This window comes from Salmo salar, chromosome ssa01 (assembly GCF_905237065.1).
Source record: "Salmo salar chromosome ssa01, Ssal_v3.1, whole genome shotgun sequence".
Taxonomy (NCBI): domain Eukaryota; kingdom Metazoa; phylum Chordata; class Actinopteri; order Salmoniformes; family Salmonidae; genus Salmo; species Salmo salar.
The window spans coordinates 163,752,205-163,769,413 of record NC_059442.1 but is presented as its reverse complement, the minus strand read 5'-3'; the positions used below and the strand labels follow the sequence as shown (position 1 = coordinate 163,769,413).

The following is a 17,209-nucleotide window of genomic DNA, read 5'->3' as shown; positions in this document are numbered from 1 at the left end:
TGGCTCGCAGTCGGCGTCCCATTTCATCCGAAAGGTGTTCGATGGGCTCTGTGCAGGCCAGTCAAGTTCTTCCACACCGATCTCGACAAACCATTTCTATATGGACCTTGCTTTTTGCACAGGGGCATTGTCATGCTGAAACAGGAAAGGGAGTTCCCTAAACTGTTGCCACAAAGTTGGAAGCACAGAATCTTCTACAATGGCATTGTATGCCGTAGTTCCAGGGAAGGGAAATCTGAACGCTAAGTGGCCTAGCCCGAACCATGAAAAACAGCCCCAGACCATTATTACTCCTCCACCAAACTTTACAGTTGGCTCTATGCATTGGGGCAGGTAGCGTTCTCCTGGCATCCGCCAAACCCAGATTCGTCCGTCGGACTGCCAGATGGTGAAGCGTGATTCATCACACCAGAGAACGCATTTCCCCTGCTCCAGAGTCCAATGGCGGCGAGCTTTACACCACTCCAGCCAACGCTTTGCATTGCACATGGTGATCTTAGGCTTGTGTGCGGCTGCTCGGCCATGGAAACCCATTTCATGGAGCTGCCGACAAACGGTGCTTGTGCTCACGTTGCTTCCAGAGGCAGTTAGGAACTCGGTAGTGCGTGTTGCATCTGAGGACAGACAATTTTTATGTGCTTCAGCACTGGGCAGTCCCATTTTGTGAGCTTGTGTGGCCTATCACGTTGCAGCTGAGCCGTAGTTGCTCTTAGACGTTTCCACTTCACAATAACAGCACTTACAATTGACTGGGGCAGCTCTAGCAGGGCAGAAATGACGAACTGACTTGTTAAAGTGGCATTCTAAGACGGTGCCACGTTGAATGGCTGTGTGCTCAGTTTTATACACCTGTCAGTAACAGGTGTGGCTGAAATAGCCGAATCCACTAATTTGAAGGCGTGTCCATTTACTTTTGGCCGTGTAGTATAAAGTTACTTTCAGGTAACACTGACTTATCAGTACTATAGTGGTTTATCTCGCTGTTCATGGCAATTTAAGATTAAGATCACAAGGTCCAATCGAAATTTAACTTCCACTTTGTGGGGGGCTCAGTGACTTGCACAATGGCAGGCAATGGCATCTAGGATTTGATTCCAGCAACCCTCTGTTTGCCAGCTCACTTCCTGACAGATTTTCCCATCAGACCCAGGATTGGAACTGGCAGCCCTCCGGTTGCTCTCTCACCTCTCTAAGCGGTAGGCTACTGGCCGCCCCAATGTCATATAGCTGTCTCAGTTTAACCATGACATCAACTTGGAGTGCGTTGTTGAAGAAGTTATTACAAAAAGATCTGACATTTTCAGAGAGTCAGCTAATGAGCAATGTGTCAACATAGACCATCCCACTAATACCTCAAAAGGATATGGTTACTAAGGATCTTCACCTCTAAAAGGTACCAAGTACCTTAACATTGCTCAGAACACTCTTGGAGCCACCAGCTGTCTCGCACTAGCTACCTTCAAACAAACACATCCTGTGCTCTTTAGTATGGCTGATTCAAGAGAAGGTGGGCCATGCATAGGCCACCAATGCCTGAATCCTCTTGACATCTGAGACATTCATCCTGTCAGTTACGCCCTATTCACCAGCCCTCCGCTTGGACCACTACCCTTACTTAGAAAGACAAACATGCCTAATGAGACGAACAATTGGATCGTCACTTACCATTTGATCACATAGTGACTTCTCTTTTTCCACAGAAACTGGCAAAGAGCAAATTCCTTTCTGCTCCATGGGTGTAAATGGGGGGAGGACCTGGTTGTTCTGCCTCAATCATTCTTCCTTTGGCATTTCTGCTGCTACTTTCCTACAGAGCTTCACCACCATCGCCATAGCCCTCTTGTTCCAAGCTGCTCTCCTCAACCCCCCAGTACCTGTGCAGCACTCACCTGATGGATGCCCTCTGTCTGGTGTGCGGAGAGAATGGCTTCATCTACAGCCCAAAGAGAGACTCGGATCTCCTTCCAGAGTTCCTCTTGCCGAAATCGGTCCAGGAGAACGAGGTAGAAGAGTACCAGATGGATATGATGGTTAAGAGAGGCATCTTGGATCAGTGCTGCCACAAGCCCTGCAACATTTTCGACCTGAGTAAATACTGCAACTGAAGCCCCGACGTCACACAGCTTGGCCTGCTTCACTCCCTGCCACGCCCCAACGCTCAGAGACAAAATCGCACGTCTCAAAGATCTGCTTTAAGAACCAACAACAAAAGTTCTATGAAGAAAATGTAAAAAACTGTGAAAATAATGTTGCTGGCTAGGTTGTTACTATCATCGACAGGAGAAAGAAAAGGAGACGATTGCTCTCTAATAGTCAGTGGAATAGCATCCTGGGCCCCGATCTTTGTTTTTATTTTGTCATTCCAGCTCCTAAGGTCATTAAAACTGATCTGGGACCAGGCTAGTGGAATATGAGCAGCATAATAACATCAGACTGCTCTGTTGTGGAATTTGACTGCTGTGCCAGAAGGCTTGGATTGGAAAGTTTTTCAAAACGGCATACTGATGAGAATTGAGGCAAATTAGATAATCACCACCAATTATCATTTCAATTACACTTAGGAAATTGGGCAGAAGAAATTAGGCTTAATAGCATATTTTAGTAAGACGTTATGAAATGGTATTAGGGCTGTTTCGTTTGTCAATTGCCATCCTCAGCGACTTTGGGTTCTTTTATGAGCTCTATATAAAACCTATTGCACCAACATGCGTATGCCAAATTCTGCAGAGCTACTCCCCAGTACACCCACTCCAGTCAGAGTCAAACAGCCTGCTAACACCAGCCGCAAATCTGTGCAGTATGGATGACGAGGCCTTCTCACATGTCCCCCTCAGCTCTTCAACACTCATCCTGCACGTGTCCCCCTCAGCTCTTCGACACTCATCCTGCACGTGTCCCCCTCAGCTCTTAGACACTCATCCTGCACGTGTCCCCCTCAGCTCTAAGACACTCATCCTGCACGTGTCCCCCTCAGCTCTAAGACACTCATCCTGCACGTGTCCCCCTCAGCTCTAAGACACTCATCCTGCACGTGTCCCCCTCAGCTCTAAGACACTCATCCTGCACGTGTCCCCCTCAGCTCTAAGACACTCATCCTGCACGTGTCCCCCTCAGCTCTAAGACACTCATCCTGCACGTGTCCCCCTCAGCTCTAAGACACTCATCCTGCACGTGTCCCCCTCAGCTCTAAGACACTCATCCTGCACGTGTCCCCCTCAGCTCTAAGACACTCATCCTGCACGTGTCCCCCTCAGCTCTAAGACACTCATCCTGCACGTGTCCCCCTCAGCTCTAAGACACTCATCCTGCACGTGTCCCCCTCAGCTCTAAGACACTCATCCTGCACGTGTCCCCCTCAGCTCTAAGACACTCATCCTGCACGTGTCCCCCTCAGCTCTAAGACACTCATCCTGCACGTGTCCCCCTCAGCTCTAAGACACTCATCCTGCACGTGTCCCCCTCAGCTCTAAGACACTCATCCTGCACGTGTCCCCCTCAGCTCTTAGACACTCATCCTGCACGTGTCCCCCTCAGCTCTAAGACACTCATCCTGCACGTGTCCCCCTCAGCTCTTAGACACTCATCCTGCACGTGTCCCCCTCAGCTCTAAGACACTCATCCTGCACGTGTCCCCCTCAGCTCTAAGACACTCATCCTGCACGTGTCCCCCTCAGCTCTTCGACACTCATCCTGCACGTGTCCCCCTCAGCTCTAAGACACTCATCCTGCACGTGTCCCCCTCAGCTCTAAGACACTCATCCTGCACGTGTCCCCCTCAGCTCTTAGACACTCATCCTGCACGTGTCCCCCTCAGCTCTTCGACACTCATCCTGCACGTGTCCCCCTCAGCTCTTCGACACTCATCCTGCACGTGTCCCCCTCAGCTCTTAGACACTCATCCTGCACGTGTCCCCCTCAGCTCTAAGACACTCATCCTGCACGTGTGTCAAGGAGGCCGCTTCATTTTCCTCATTTAAAAACAACTGAAGAACGACCTATTCCAGCTAACTTTTGTTTAATTGCTTAGTCTGTCTTTTGCATTAGGTTATATTTTGAGATGTATATCTGTTTTCTACCTTCTGTGCAGTGAGCGTGGAGAATATGCTCTACAAATGATTATTATTCATTGGAATAACCCCAAAATGAACTGGCTGTCAGATACACACTGATTTGTAAGGAGAGTTTCTGATCAAATACAGTGGTCTGTGTCACCAAGGAAACCAACTCCTACATTGCTTTGTCCTTTATTCTGACTATTCCCAGATAAAGCTGTAGTGGCCAGTAATATTTGGCGTGTGTGTGTGTATATAAGATACTATAAATACTTCACATGCGACTTGTAATTAGCCTATTAGAATGTTTTTCGGATTTAATAAAGATAATAAAAATATACAAGCAAGCATTAGGCAATGAGTTGATGTTGACTAGTAAGAATTTGTCTGAGAATTGTCTATCAAAGGCAGAAATTTAATTAACTTTGTACAACGAATGAATTCACATACAAGACTTAAAGCTTAATTTACAAAGCATACTTCTAGGCATAGATCCTGAGGTGAACTTGGAAGACAAAGTATGAACAAAGAGATTTGATCATTCAACCTTCCCCTGTGGACTGGGTATAGGATAAGAGAGAACAAAGGCGTTTAATTCCGCTTATAACATCTGAAGGTGTCACCTTTCAACCCAAACCAAGACAGAATTCCTGCGAAGACAAAAAACCCTTTGCGTAATAGTATATCAGAGTTCACCCTGTACAGATGCAAGTTACCACAGATCATGCATCCATGCATAACAACAGTTATCTTCAGTAAACACTTTTCAGATAGATACCATACATGGATACTATGGCATTATTCTGTCACAATATTCAGTCCACTGAATACTTTAACAGGTATGCATTTTGGCTAGTCCTTGGGCATTGTCCTTTGATCCTGGACTATTTGCCATGCAACTCCAGGTGTCAGAGCACATAAATTAGGGCCAAGCCGATAAAGCCCTAACCCCAGGTAAAACCCCAGATTAAACCCCAGATGGAGCTAGAAGAAAGTGGAGTCGTACTTGTCCTCTACAGTACATCATTTGTTGATTTGAAACTGGAACAGGGTTTTTTTCTCTGGGCGTTCATAGAAACGCAAGTGTATTTTTCCCTTCAAAATAACAATAACGCCGTGTAGAAGTCAAGGCCTGCTGTGTTTTAGGTATGGAAGTGATGCGCTCTATACAAGCCAGTAAGAGCCTGAGATCCTTGACCCTTTCAGGGGAGTGTGTGGGGAGTTTTGAATCCTCATGGCAAGGCAACAGTTACCTCTAAAGTAATTACTTGTGAGTTTTGTTACTGGCAGTTGTGGTCTTTGGTGTGTATCTAAAACCTTTCTTTCTTTCTTTCTTACAGCAATGACTTCAGCAAGATGGTTGCTGAAGAGTACCTCACATTTTTTGAATTTACAGGGATGACATTGGACCAATCTCTCAGGTAACCATTTATCACTATTGTAGCCATTGGACAAATGTAGTTCAAGCATGCAGGCAACCAAGGCATTCCTCAAAATATATTTGAGGTTTAATGTCTGCCACCCCGGTAATCCAAATAAATTACATCTTGACACGACCAGTGTTTTGTTTTTTTCTCCCTCAAGAGACCCGGGGTCCTCTTCGAGCCCTGATATTGATGTATGCACTTCATTTCATCTGACTTGCTCTTTCTGTGTCCTCAGATCTTTCTTGAAAGCTTTTGCACTAATAGGCGAAACCCAGGAGAGAGAACGGGTTTTGATCCACTTTTCCAATAGGTATTATCAATGTAACCCCACCGTCATCTCCTCACAAGGTACTTGTTAACTTCTTTGTCTCTTTGCTACATGACTTGACAAGTGTTTTGAGTGATTTAACAAGATTGAATGACTGGCAATATGAAAAGTGCTTGCCAATGGCTGACATACCAAAGCTTTTGTCATGTCTGTGCTGAAGGGTTACTATTTGCTGTGTTAGTTCCACTAGTTATATACTGGGTGGTTCCAGCCCTGGATGCTGATTGGCAGACAGCCGTGGTATATGAGACCATATACCATGAGTATGGCAAAATATACATTTTTTTACTGCTCTAATTACGTTGGTAACCAGTTTATAATAGCAATAAGGCACCTCGGGGGTTTGTGATATACACTTTGCATCGTGCATAAGAACAGCCCTTAGCCGTGGTATATTGGCCATATTCCACGCTCCCTCGTTTTTTATTGCTTGATTATATCGTGTAGCTTTCATTGAGGCATTTGACGCAACAGTCTTGAACCGTGAGTCACTTCATTGGCTCAGTAGTCATATTAGACTGTAGTCTTTCTAACAATGTCCATTTCATTGGAATCAAATGGATTGGTTTTACCTTTAAATGCAGTCTACAGTACTCCCCCAATACCAGTGTCATGTCTTCCATAGCAACAGTCTTAGTAACAACAAGCCTCTGACCGGTATGGGTAAAAGCTAAAACGGTCCTCTCGTTGCCATGGAAGTGATGTTCCACCACCATGTAGAAATGGATGTTGTGATCATCATAGGGGGACTTGTGCCTTTCTAGAGGGCATCTTTATAAATCCGCTTGTGCGAGATGTGACATTTCAGCAGCATGAGAAAGCTAAAACATTTGTTTTTGTTCCTTGCTGGTCTAACCACCAGTACGCACCACAACCTGTATCCCGTGGCTCATGAAATTGAACATTAACAAAACATTTGTTGATGTACATATTAACACAGAACAACCATCCATCATTGCTAAAATGGGTACTCCTAAAATTGACCTTCACTAATTAACCTAATTTTTGCAGATGGAGCCCATTGCCTTACATGTGCTCTGATGCTGTTGAACACGGACCTTCATGGCCATGTAAGTTCACTCTTTCTCTGCTGAGCTTTTGACCTTTTTGTTCCTGCCATTCTAACCCTTGAGAACCACTACACTAATCTTATCACATAAGGCATTGTGTTTTTGGGGGTGTTAAAACAACTGAAGGATGGGAATGGAGAAATGTAACCACTCTCAAATTCCTAGACAGAGCTATAGATGTAAGGACGGACCCTCCATGAGATCAGGGGGATAACCATGTTTTGAAGTTATACATTGTTAAGAAAAAAATAAATGGACTAAAATAAGCTTATTTAAGGTTCTGACGAGGAGCAACAGTTGACCTAAGCTCATAAGGCATTTCTAAGGTAGTCTTCAATAATGATTGGCTATAGATCATACATAAATAAATATATAATTAATGTACCAACCCCAGATTGCCCCTTTTTTTGTCTTTCTTTCCAAGGAGACACAATATATATTTGATTACAAAAACAACAATTATTCTTATTCTAAATATTAAGCCTGTGCCTCAATTTAATAATTTTTACCTTCATGCATTATTTTACATCACTCTCTGAGAACCGGCAGCTACATTTCAGGCTTTTATTTGATTTAGTATTTTTTTTAAGCTTTGAGCGTTTTAAAAAGTGAAGGTTACCACTTCACCCTGGGATCTTCTCCAGTCCCTCCTGGAAAATGGCTGAATACTCCTAGACAAGGACACAGAGCAGTGATGAATGGCTGTCGAAGCGTTGCCTGTCCAACACACACCTTCTGTTTGGGGACAGGGGCAGTTAGAGGATGACTGGTTGGTTTGCCCACCACCACTCAATAAATACTGTGATCAATAGATTTCGGGGGGATCTGTCCATTAGTTATATTATGTGATCCTCTTACACAGTAGAGGGGTAGGCTATGCACTCTGATGATTGCAATGTGCATGCAAGTGATGGAAAGTAGTGTTAATGTAACTTTGTATTGGCTCAATGTTTTGGATATTTTCTCAGTCTGGTCAATGTTTTTTCTCCTATGTACCATCTGCTTGTGGCTCCCTACTCGGCCATCCAGGCTTTGGTTAGGTAGGCATTAGTCAGTCTGATCAACACCCTGACACTGTATAAAACCTGTCTGACAGACTCGGTTTGCTCTTAAGAAACCCTTGTCTCACTTCTAAGTCAAGCTAACTGTCAAACACATTGCAACTGGTGAGAGATTAATTCAAATAAATGTAGTCTCTTCCCTTTCAGACTAGCCTTTGATTAATTTTTTTTTTTAAATACTACACTGAACAAAAATATAAATCCAACACGTGAAGTGCTCGTTGCATATTTCATGAGCGGAAATAAAAGATCACACAAATTATCCATATGCCCGAAAAGCTTATTTCTCAAATGTTGTGCACAAATTAGTTTACATCCCTGTTAGTGAGCATTTTATCCTTTGTCAAGATAATCCAGCCACTTGACAGTTGTGGCATATCAAGAAGCTGATTAACACTTAGCCTACAATGGTCACACACCTGCAGAAATGTAATTAACATAATACAAAAATCCCCATCAAAGTCCGTCTGTTTAAACTAGATGTACAGTACCAGTCAAAAGTTTGGACACGCCTACTCATTCCAGGGGTTTTATTTATTTATTTTCCGCATGGTAGAATAATAGAAGACATCAAAACTATGAAATGACACATGGAATCATGTACTAGCCAAGAAAGTGTAAAACAAATCAAAATATATTTGAGATCCAGTTGGAAGGTGAACCTTCACCCCAGTTCTGAGGTCCTGAGCGCTCTGGAGCAGGTTTTCATCAAGGATCTCTCTGTACTTTGCTCTGTTCATCTTTCCCCCGATCCTGACTAGTCTCCCAGTCCATGCCGCTGAAAAACATCCCCACAGCATGATGCTGCCACTACCATGCTTCACCGTAGGGATGGTGCCAGGTTTCCTCCAGACGTGAGCCTTGGAATTCAGGCCAACGAGTTCAATGTTGGTTTTATCAGACAAGAGTATCTTGTTTGTCATGGTCAGAGTCCTTTAGGTGCCTTTTGGCAAACTCCAAGCAGGTTGTCATGTGCCTTTTACTGAAGAGTGGCTTCCATCTGGCCACACTACCATATAGGCCTGATTGGTAGAGTGCTGCAGAGATGGTTGTGTTTCTGGAAGGTTGTTCCATCTCCACAGAGGAACTCTGAAGCTCTATCAGAGTGTCCATAGGGTTCTTGGTCACCTGGCCAAGGCCCTTCTCCCGTGATTGCTTAGTTTGGCCAGGCGGCCAGCTCTAGGAAGAGTCTTGGGGGTTCCAAACTTCTTCCATTTAAGAATGATGGAAACCACTGTTCTTGAGGACCTTCAATTAAGGTCACAGTTATGAAAACGTAGGACACTGAAGAGGCCTTTCTACTGACTCTGAAAATACCAAAGAAAGATGCCCAGGGTCCCAGCTCATCTGCGTGAACGTGCCTTAGGCATGCTGCAAGGAGGCATGAGGACTGCAGATGTGGCCAGGGCAATAAATTGCAATGTCCGTACTGTGAGACACAACAGCGCTACAGGGAGACAGGATGGACAGCTGATCGTCCTCACATTGGCAGACCACTTGTAACAACACCTACACAGGATCAGTACATCTGAACATCACACCTGCGGGACAGGTACAGGATAGCAACAACAACTGCCCGAGTTACACCAGGAAATCACAATCCCTCCATCAGTGCTCCGACTGTCCGCAATAGGCTGAGAGAGGCTGGACTGAGGGCTTGTAGGTCTGTTGTAAGGCAGGTCCTCACCAGACCTCACCGGCAACAACGTCGCCTATGGGCACAAACCCACCGTTGCTGGACCAGACAGGACTTGCAAAAAGTGCTCTTCACTGACGAGTCGTGGTTTTGTCTCACCAGGGGTGATGGTCGGGTTCGCGTTTATCGTCGAAGGAATGAGCGTTACACCGAGGCCTGTATTCTGGAGCGGGATCAATTTTGGAGGTGGAGGGTCTGTCATGGTCTGGGGCGGTGTCACAGCATCATCGGACTGCGCTTATTGTCATTGCAGTCAATCTCAACGCTGTGCGTTACAGGGAAGACATCCTCCTCCCTCATGTGGTGCTCATCCTGACATGACCCTCCAGCATGACAATGCCACCACCCATACTCGTTCTGTGCGTGATTTCCTGCAAGACAGGAATGTCAGTGTTCTGCCATGGCCAGCGAAGAGCCCGGATCTCAATCCCATTGAGCACATCTGGGACCTGCTGGATCGGAGGGTGAGGGCTAGGGCCATTCCCCCCAGAAATGTCCGGGAACTTGGTGGAAGGGTGGGGTAGCATCTCACAGCAAGAACCGGCAAATCTGGTGCAGTCCATGAGATGCACTGCAGTACTTAATGCAGCTGGTGGCCACACCAGATACTGACTGTTACTTTTGATTTTGATCCCCCCCCTTGTTCATGGACACATTATTCAATTTCTGTGGAACTTGAATAATGTGGAACTTGTTCAGTTTGTCTGTTGAATCTTGTTATGTTCATACAAATATTTATACATGTTAAGTTTGCTGAAAATATACGCAGTTGACAGTGAGAGGAAATTTTTGCTGTGTGTGTGTGTGTGTGTCTGTGGTATGTCGTTTCCTGATCTTGTCTCTGACATAGGACAAACTCTTAAAAACAAACTTTCTTTTGATATGATGTTCCATGTAGTGAATGTTATTCAATGCGTTTCTATTGGCTGATATCAGTAATGTCATTTGTTTTTTTTTATGCCTTAAGGGATGCGTACGAAGGGTTAGTTCTTTCTGTAATAAAGCCCTTTTGTGGGAAAAACTAATTCTGATTGGCTGTGCCTGGCTCCCACTGGGTGGGTCTAGGCCCACCCATGGCTGCGCCCCTGCCCAGTCATGTGAATTCCATAGATTAGGGCCTAATGAATTCATTTAAATTCATTGAATTCCTTAGATGAACTATAACTCAGCTAAATCTCGGAAATTGTTGCATGTTTATTTTTGTTTAGTACAGTTCAATGACTACTCTGCTGCACGGGACCCATAGCACTATGCCATTAAAACATGATTAAACTCAGCCATTAGAATAGTCCAGCCTGAAACGGGCTCGGCATCGCTGTGTGGCCATGAGCTGCTATGATGTGCTCACATGAAAGCATACATCTTCTTTTTGTTGCTGGAACTGTGTTTTCGAGAGCCCTGGGTGAAAACAACCTGCTGTGAATTAATTTAATGGTCACTCAAGTATATTTACGTTCTCAGGGGGGATAAAATGACTTGTGCTCATTGGCACTATGAGCAAGTTATGGGGTGCCCACAGCCACCAGAGGCTCTCTCTGACCTTGCCTATAAGCGGTCACAAGTCTTGTTCTGAAGGTTGGAGGGACTGAACATATGAAATAGTTTGCTAGCGAGTTGGACCGAGGAGGATATTTTAATGTCTCAGATGGGTCCATGGTGTCATCGCACAGTAAATGGATGCCTCTTGGTGTAGCATAGATTAAAGAGAATCTCTGAACCACAAAACGTTGATGTGGAGTATGCACCCGAAACACAATGTATAGGATTTCATTACAAGCCCTCCTTGCACTCTAACACTCGCACACAGAGAGATTGTCAGCTCTTGCAGTTCTATAGATCAAAACGTGCTCTGTGTTGCCTTTTGGAAGTCTTGTGCCAGTCTGAACATTTGTCAGTGCCGTCCACCTACAAACTCTGGCCGGTGTTGGCAGGAACCGTCAAGTCATTGGAACAAACACCGTCTGCTCATTCTGTTAGAACAAGCGGTTGCAGTGAATACTAGCTTTGGTCCCCTACACTATTAACAGCAATATTGGAGTGATCTAGTCTACAACCATTTTGTACTGAGAAGGAAAAACCTTGTTCAGTCTTTACTAATGATACATGTGTAATGTTACATTAAGTGTTTTCATTTTGCCAAAGGTATTTTTATGTTTCTGAGAGACAGTAGTACAGGGTTCCATTGGGAAACAGACCCCTTACTTTCTGAGAGACAGTAGTACAGGGTTCCATTGGGAAACAGACCCCTTACTTTCTGAGAGACAGTAGTACAGGGTTCCATTGGGAAACAGACCCCTTACTTTCTGAGAGACAGTAGTACAGGGTTCCATTTGGAAACAGACCCCTTACTTTCTGAGAGACAGTAGTACAGGGTTCCATTGGGAAACAGACCCCTTACTTTCTGAGAGACAGTAGTACAGGGTTCCATTGGGAAACAGACCCCTTACTTTCTGAGAGACAGTAGTACAGGGTTCCATTGGGAAACAGACCCCTTACTTTCTGAGAGACAGTAGTACAGGGTTCCATTGGGAAACAGACCCCTTACTTTCTGAGAGACAGTAGTACAGGGTTCCATTGGGAAACAGACCCCTTACTTGACATGAGTGTAGAGTACCAGCGTGTTTTGGTTGAGTGCTTTAATGGAGTTTAGTTTTAGACTGGGATTTCATTGTGGTGCATTGTGGGAACATACTGAACAACAATGATGTACCAGATAATGTAGGTAATTTTTTGTAGTAGTTAATAATGATGTCCAAACTTTTTAGTTTTAGTGCACCGTAGGTACCTCCTCTAAAACCCACTGATATACTATGACGCAGCAATGATCTTGTAACTTTTCTTTTACAACGTTTGGTTATTTGAATTAAATCCAATGTATCGAGTAAAGATGGTATTTGATTGCACCTACATTCAGCCGGGACTTAAAATTTCCCCAAGTGTACTCTTATCCAGCCAGCGACTTACTTACTGCCTCAGAGCAAAAAGCTTAATGGTCTTTTCTAATGGGAGCCAAGTGATTTATATCTTCCAGTTCAATAAGATGCCAATTTCCCACCTCCGACTTGGTGCTTATTCTGACATTTTCTACATGATAAATGTATGGATGATGCCAAATTTATAGTAGCTCAGTTTGACGTAGCCATGGATGTAGCACCTATCCACTTAGTTTTGTATTTCGGGTCAGGAACTATTTTGGAATGCAGACGATGCTCTGCTTCCTGCATAAAGTAAGTCATGACCCCCTTAACCTGTCAATAAGTTCAAACTGTGTAACGTTGATAGGGTTAACCAAGGCCTCGGGCTGATGCTCCTTTCACATCGTCCCAGTAATAAATGTTTCCTACACCTTACAGAATATCGGGAAGAAGATGACATGCCAGGAATTCATCAATAACCTGGAAGGGTTAAATGGAGGACAAGATTTCCCCCGAGAGCTCCTAAAGGTAGGTCCTGTTGCTTTGCCTCATTCAATAATTTGCCATTGATTGTGTAAGAGTGATGGAGGATCATGTCTGGAGGCCCTCAAATGTAAAATAATGAGGGCCTCAATGGCGTGAGTGAAACAAGACGGTGGATAGACTGGTCCAATGGCCTGTCATGTGAAAGAGGAGACTTCTATTGGACCAGGTAACACAAAACGCGATATTAGCTCCACTCTGTTCGAATGACAATCCGATCCCTTCAGCCGTCAGAGAGCACTTGCCTCGGCCATTCAGCCCACGTTAACCTGATATTTGTTCACCTGATATTCTGAATGACTTACAACCGAATGACAAACGTTCTACCCTGGTATTAATTAGTGCTAGTTAGGTTCTGTCATTGGAGACTGGGTATAAAGGTCTTGGGACTTTGCCTCAAAGTGAAACATCAGACCACACAAGCATAGAAGGTTCTATTACAGTCCACTTATATTATGGCAGCTGCTGTGGTCTATGGTGAACTATGCAAACTATTTGTTGCTACTAGTTCTTCAGTTAGTACACTGCGAAAACATTAGACATATTGTAATATTCTTAATATCTTTTTTGTTTACTTGAGGGCCTTCAAGTTTTTAGGTATCATTTTCTCTAAGAGGATATGAATTATAGGCGATGGTTACTGTAGTTTAATGATCCGGCAGTATTTTCATCGTCAGCAAATATTGCAATCTCAGTGACCTGCCAATATTGCACCAATAGAAAGCAACACTTCCTGCTGCTTAATCTCTTCCCACGGTCATTCTGAGATGTCCGGTGTTGGCACACTCGGTGTGGCTAAAGCTTACTCCCTTGCTGGGCGAACCAGAGCACAGCCCTGCTGGCCATAAGCTCCACTGCCCAAGAAAATAGGAAATTAGCATGTTCTGCCAAGACTCCTTCTCACTGTTCATCATTTAATGAAATCATATCCCCCCCTCCTGTCTAATTAAAAAGAACACACACCTAGCTCTCACAGCAAATTTCTTGCATCGACTAGTGTTTGGCAATAACACCCGTTGGCATTGGACATGGCCAAATGGTGGGCAGGATGACGATCTCCAGGCAAAGCAAAATGCCCTTACTGTGCCTCCTCGGCATAGCCTGGTGCCAGCTTGGATAAGTCATCTTAGCTTCTCTTTCTCCTTTAGTCTTTTGGGAATTTGCTTCATGGCTCTAGTTTGGCTCTGTAGAGAATGGGACTGTACTGTTTCGTCTACAAAATTCTGACATGAACTACTGTACATTTTGTGCATCTTTTCAGATCAGATATTTTCTGCATTTCAGATGAATAAATACACAAAGTATGTGGACACCCCTTCAAATGAGTGAATTCAGCTGTTTCACCCACACCAGTTGTTGACGGCACACAGCCATGCAATCTCCATAAAAAAATGATTGGCAGTAGAATGTCCTTACTAAAGAGCTCAGTGACTTTCAACGTGGCACTGTCATAGGATGCCACCTTTCCAACAAGTCAGTTTGTCAAATTTCTGCCCTGCTAGAGCTGCCCCGGTCAACTGTAAGTGCTGTTATTTTGATGTGGAAACATCTAGGAGCAACAACGGCTCAGCCGTGAAGTGGTAGGTCACACAAGCTCACAGAACGGGACCGCAGAATGCTGAAGCGCATAGCGTGTAACAATTGTCTGTCCTTGGTTGCAACACTCACTACCAAGTTCCAAACTGCCTCTGGAAGCAACGTCAGTGCTAGAACTGTTCGTCGCGAGCTTCATGAAATTGGCTTCCGTGGCCCAGCAGCCGCACACAAGCCTAAGATCGCCAAGCGTCGGCTGGAGTGGCGTAAAGCTTGCCGCCATTGTGCTCTAGAGCAGTGGAAATGCATTCTCTGGAGTGATGAATCGCGCTTCACCATCTGGCAGTCTGACAGACGAATCTTGGTTTGGCGGATACCAGGAGACCGCTAATGCCCATGATGTTTGAATGAGATGTTCAACGAGCAGGTGTCCACATACTTTTGGTCATGTAGTGTATTTATAGTAACAATACAATGCCAAGTATAGTCCATGACATTGGACATTTTGGTTGTGGAAAATAGAAAGATTTGTACTTTTTTATTTTTATTTAATTTTTATTTTTTTTCTGATTCGTGGATGCCTCCTTATGAATAATTGGTTGTTCAAGGTGCAATTATACGACCTTGAGACGAGCTCTGCTATATCCTGGAGAGAAATTGGCATAACTGCTCTGAGGATATTGATTGATGGCTTTGTCCTTTTAGGTGCTTCATGCTTGGGAATCACAGAACCCCCCTACATATTGGTGACAAATGCACCTGCATCGAGTGCCAATTATCAGATAACAACATCAAAAACAGCAGTGCCTCACTGTGACGCAAGACATTAAATAAAGACTAGAAGTACTTGATCTAGCAGATATCTTTCAACCTGGCAGAGCAGTAATCTGTTTTCTTAACTTTGTCCTATTGCTCTGGAATGTCAAGGACAAGCTAAAATATTCACATTTTATCTATTTTGCAACCACACATATATTTTGTTCACCCCCTATTAATACTCCGGCCCTAATTTATCAATATTGGTGGCCATAGTAAAACATTTTAAAATGTCCGTTTTAAAGGAATATGTGAAACATGTTAACAGGCCAAATAACGGTTCTAAAACTCAAACCACCCTGTAGCCTATTCACAACCATTAGTCATCTGTCGTCACCTCATTTAAAAAAGAAAACTACTGCGTTAACAGAGAAATCACTGGGGAAACCACTCGCTAAGCTGGTGGCATAGGAATGAATGAGACTGAGTGTACTGGCACGGCAAACATTATTCACATGTTTAGCATTTTATGTCGTTGCTATCCTATGAAAGTATTTAGCAAAAAAAATAATTCTGTATGACAAAAGGCCATTTTGGATAATTTACAGATGTACATGTCCTACGATAGGGTGATAGATGGCCTTAATACTCATCACTTAAATGTTCTCTTCATGCCAGCTGTCATATCATAACAGTCCTTTTGTAATGTCAAATATGAGATGTAGGGATGTATAGATCAGGGGATGTTCATTCAACAAACAAATGTATTCAAAACAAATCACACTTACATAAGTATTCAGACCCTTTACTCATTACTTTGTTGAAGCACCTTTTGCAGCAATTACAGCCTTGAATCTTCTTGGGTATGAAGCTACAAGCTTGCCATGCCTGTATTTGGGGAGTTTCTCCCGCTCCTATGCAGATCCTCTCAAGCTCTGTCAGGTTGGATGGGTAGTGTCGCTGCACAGCTATTTTTCAGGTCTTTCCGGTGATGTTCGATTGGGCTACTCAAGGACGTTCAGAACTCCTGCGTTGTCTTGGCTGTGTGCTTAGGGTCATTGTCCTGTTGGACGAGCGCTCTGGAGAAGGTTTTCATCAAGGATCTCGGTACTTTTCTCCGTTCATCTTTCCTTCCATCCTGACACCCCTACAGCATGATGCTGCCACCACCATGCTTCACCGTAGGGATGGTACCAGGTTTCCTCCTTATTCTTCCAAGATGGCGTAGCAGTGCAGACGTGTTTTGTTCGTCCTCTCGTGTACTTTTGTATTTTCAGTCTTTTTTTTTTGTATATATTTCAATTTTGTTTTCAATTGCTTTTCTATTTTAATTCAATTATACCTTCCGGTAACCTGCCTCACCCAATGTGATACAGAACTGCTATTATTTTTTTTATTTTTAGACCTTATAGCAAGAACCACCTAGCCATCAGCAGCAGCTAACCAGCTAATTAGCTACAAGCTATTTAGTCATTGTTAGCCACTGCTAGCGGCCTTTACCTTCTGCTCAGATACCAGCCCTTTTTTTTTAGCCTGGATAGTAATCGCCAGCCTACCAGTATCGGACTGTCTCTCCACTACAACGCCGGATTCCTGCCGTAATCCCAGGACCATTACTCCTGATCTTCACAGCTAGCTAGCACCCACCGAGTTACCTAGTACCGAAGCTATCCCCGAGGCCCACCTCCCGGCCTACTCAGTTGTTCACCCGGACTCCACCCAAACACGGCCAGAACCCACTACTCCACCGGATCCTCGCCGTAAGCTCTGGACCTTGGCACCGGATCACCGCTGCTACCGAGTAGCTATAGTAGCTAATTCCCCTGCC

General features: G+C 44.2%; 1 protein-coding gene across 9 annotated transcripts in view; it reads left to right on the top strand.

Moving 5' to 3' along the window:
- Window positions 1-17,209, top strand: part of psd3l (pleckstrin and Sec7 domain containing 3, like) — a 162,594-nt gene that overhangs the window by 89,069 nt on the left and 56,316 nt on the right. For all 9 annotated transcript variants that reach the window (XM_014144526.2, XM_014144518.2, XM_014144552.2 and 6 more), the window contains 4 exons: window positions 5,393-5,473; window positions 5,715-5,827; window positions 6,819-6,877; window positions 12,988-13,077. In XM_014144526.2, coding sequence (XP_014000001.2) covers window positions 5,393-5,473; window positions 5,715-5,827; window positions 6,819-6,877; window positions 12,988-13,077 — 343 coding nt within the window. The remainder of the gene's footprint in view (window positions 1-5,392; window positions 5,474-5,714; window positions 5,828-6,818; window positions 6,878-12,987; window positions 13,078-17,209) is intronic.